Source organism: Apaloderma vittatum, unplaced genomic scaffold (genome assembly GCF_000703405.1).
Source record: "Apaloderma vittatum isolate BGI_N311 unplaced genomic scaffold, ASM70340v1 scaffold5760, whole genome shotgun sequence".
In the NCBI taxonomy this organism is placed as follows: Eukaryota; Metazoa; Chordata; class Aves; order Trogoniformes; family Trogonidae; genus Apaloderma; species Apaloderma vittatum.
The window spans coordinates 1,430-3,172 of NW_009694933.1; the positions used below are offsets into that span (position 1 = coordinate 1,430).

Genomic DNA, 1,743 nt, shown 5'->3' on the forward strand with positions numbered 1-1,743 from the left:
TCTTGCTGGGCTTTGCAGCTGTCCTCCAGACGGAGAGGATGTTCTTGACAAGAATGTCTGACTTCAGGGCATCCGTGAGGGAGGTCACAGAGGTTTCGGGGACCTTGTTGTCTTCCAGGAAGAAATTAAAGGCATCCTTCAGCCTGTGGGTGAGGCAGAGCAGGGGGGTGAGCAGAGGGAGCCTCAGCAGCCAGCCGTGGCCAGCACTGGCTGTCGGCAATAAGCACAGGCTTGGTCAAGGTTGCTGCTCAGTGGTGGCTCTCAGCAGTGGCCGAGGTTATGGTTCAGTGGTGGCCAAGGTTGTTTTTCAGTGGTGGCTCATCAGTGATGGCCAACCCCTCATGCTAAAGGCTGCCCTGGGGTACATCCGGTGGCCTCCGGAGTCAGTGAGACAGCTGATGGTTGGGCATAAGAAAAATCTCTTCCCGTCAGGGGTGATGCCACCTTGGGCCAGGCCCAAGCATCTCCGAAGACAAAGGAGCTCCACCAGCACACAACCACACAAGGCCTTGAGCAATCTGCCTAGAGCAGGACTTAGACCAGAGCCCTTCAGAGGTCTCTCCCCAACCAATCCCTCCTGGGAAGCTGTGACTTCTGCCACTGCCATGGCTGTCCCAGGGTATGACCTGGACTTACTCATAGTCAGGCTGAAAGTTGGTCAGTGCCACCATGATCATCTCGTGCAGCTCTATGAGGAAGAGGTTGAGGTTGGTGTTGGACAAGTCCAAGGCCAGACGTTTTGCTTTCTGAGGAGACAGCTGTCTGTGGAACTCCTTGGGCACCAGGCAGAAGGGATCCTGCAAAGACCACCACAACCCTCTTGTGTCCTTGAGCCTTGTACCAGGGTCACAGAGAGCTTCCAAGACATGAGCCAGTCTTGAAAGTCCCCAGGAGAGTGGATTATCTCCACTGGATTATCCAGGATGGGCCAGATATCTCCCTTGAGTTCATCAAGGGTAAGGATGAGACCGGCCTGTCTAAAACACCACCCGGATGCAGCAGCATCTTTCCTCTCTCCTCCTGGGGGGAGCAAATCCTATCTCCTCCGCCAGCTTCACCTCCCTCACCTGGTTCATCTGTACCAACAACATGGACCTGCGAGCCGCCAGGACCTGCCACAGCGACAGGACATGCTTCAGCCGGGTGTGGGCCACCACCTGAAGAAGGGGGACAGAGAAGCACAGGCAATTCAGCTCCTTGGCAAGGTCCCATCAACGCTCAGCTTGTGTGTTCTGGAGGAGGACACATTGGGCCATCAACATGCTCCACCTGCTGCACCTCCCCTGCCCAGTTCAAGCATCTCGGTGGACCCACCTCCAAACCCTTGGCTTCCACATCACCAGCATCTGCCTCGGAGGTGCCCCAGGGCCTCTGCAGTGCCTGAGGTGTCCCCAAGGTATTGGTGGACACGGCATGAAGATCTGGCACCACTCAGCCAAGCTCTCAGACCCACCCAGGTGCCCAGAACCTCTTTATTCTAAGCAGGAGAGCCCCAGCCCTCCATGGACACTAGACATGGGACCTCGGAGCACGTGAAGGTGATGGAAGCCATGGGAGGTGCAAAGCCCAGCCCAGGGGAGCGGGGATGAAGGCAGAAAGGTCTCACTTCCCACCCGCCCTAAGCCCCTCACCCACCGGCACATCCAGGAGCTGCTTTGCACCGATGTCCATCCTCAGCTCCTGCCGGACGTACTCAGGCAGCGGGCGCTCCGAGGCACACCCCGTCACAGCCAGGAACTCGGG

The 1,743-nt window shown here is 57.6% G+C and overlaps 1 protein-coding gene across 1 annotated transcript in view; it reads right to left on the reverse strand.

Moving 5' to 3' along the window:
- Window positions 1-31: 31 nt before the first annotated feature.
- The window catches only part of LOC104273819 (E3 ubiquitin-protein ligase RNF213-like), a gene marked incomplete at both ends in the record, with an annotated part of 39,435 nt that continues 37,723 nt past the window's right edge, over window positions 32-1,743 (reverse strand). Inside the window, 4 exons of the mRNA XM_009869264.1 lie at window positions 32-143; window positions 637-797; window positions 1,068-1,157; window positions 1,636-1,737. Coding sequence (XP_009867566.1) covers window positions 32-143; window positions 637-797; window positions 1,068-1,157; window positions 1,636-1,737 — 465 coding nt within the window. The remainder of the gene's footprint in view (window positions 144-636; window positions 798-1,067; window positions 1,158-1,635; window positions 1,738-1,743) is intronic.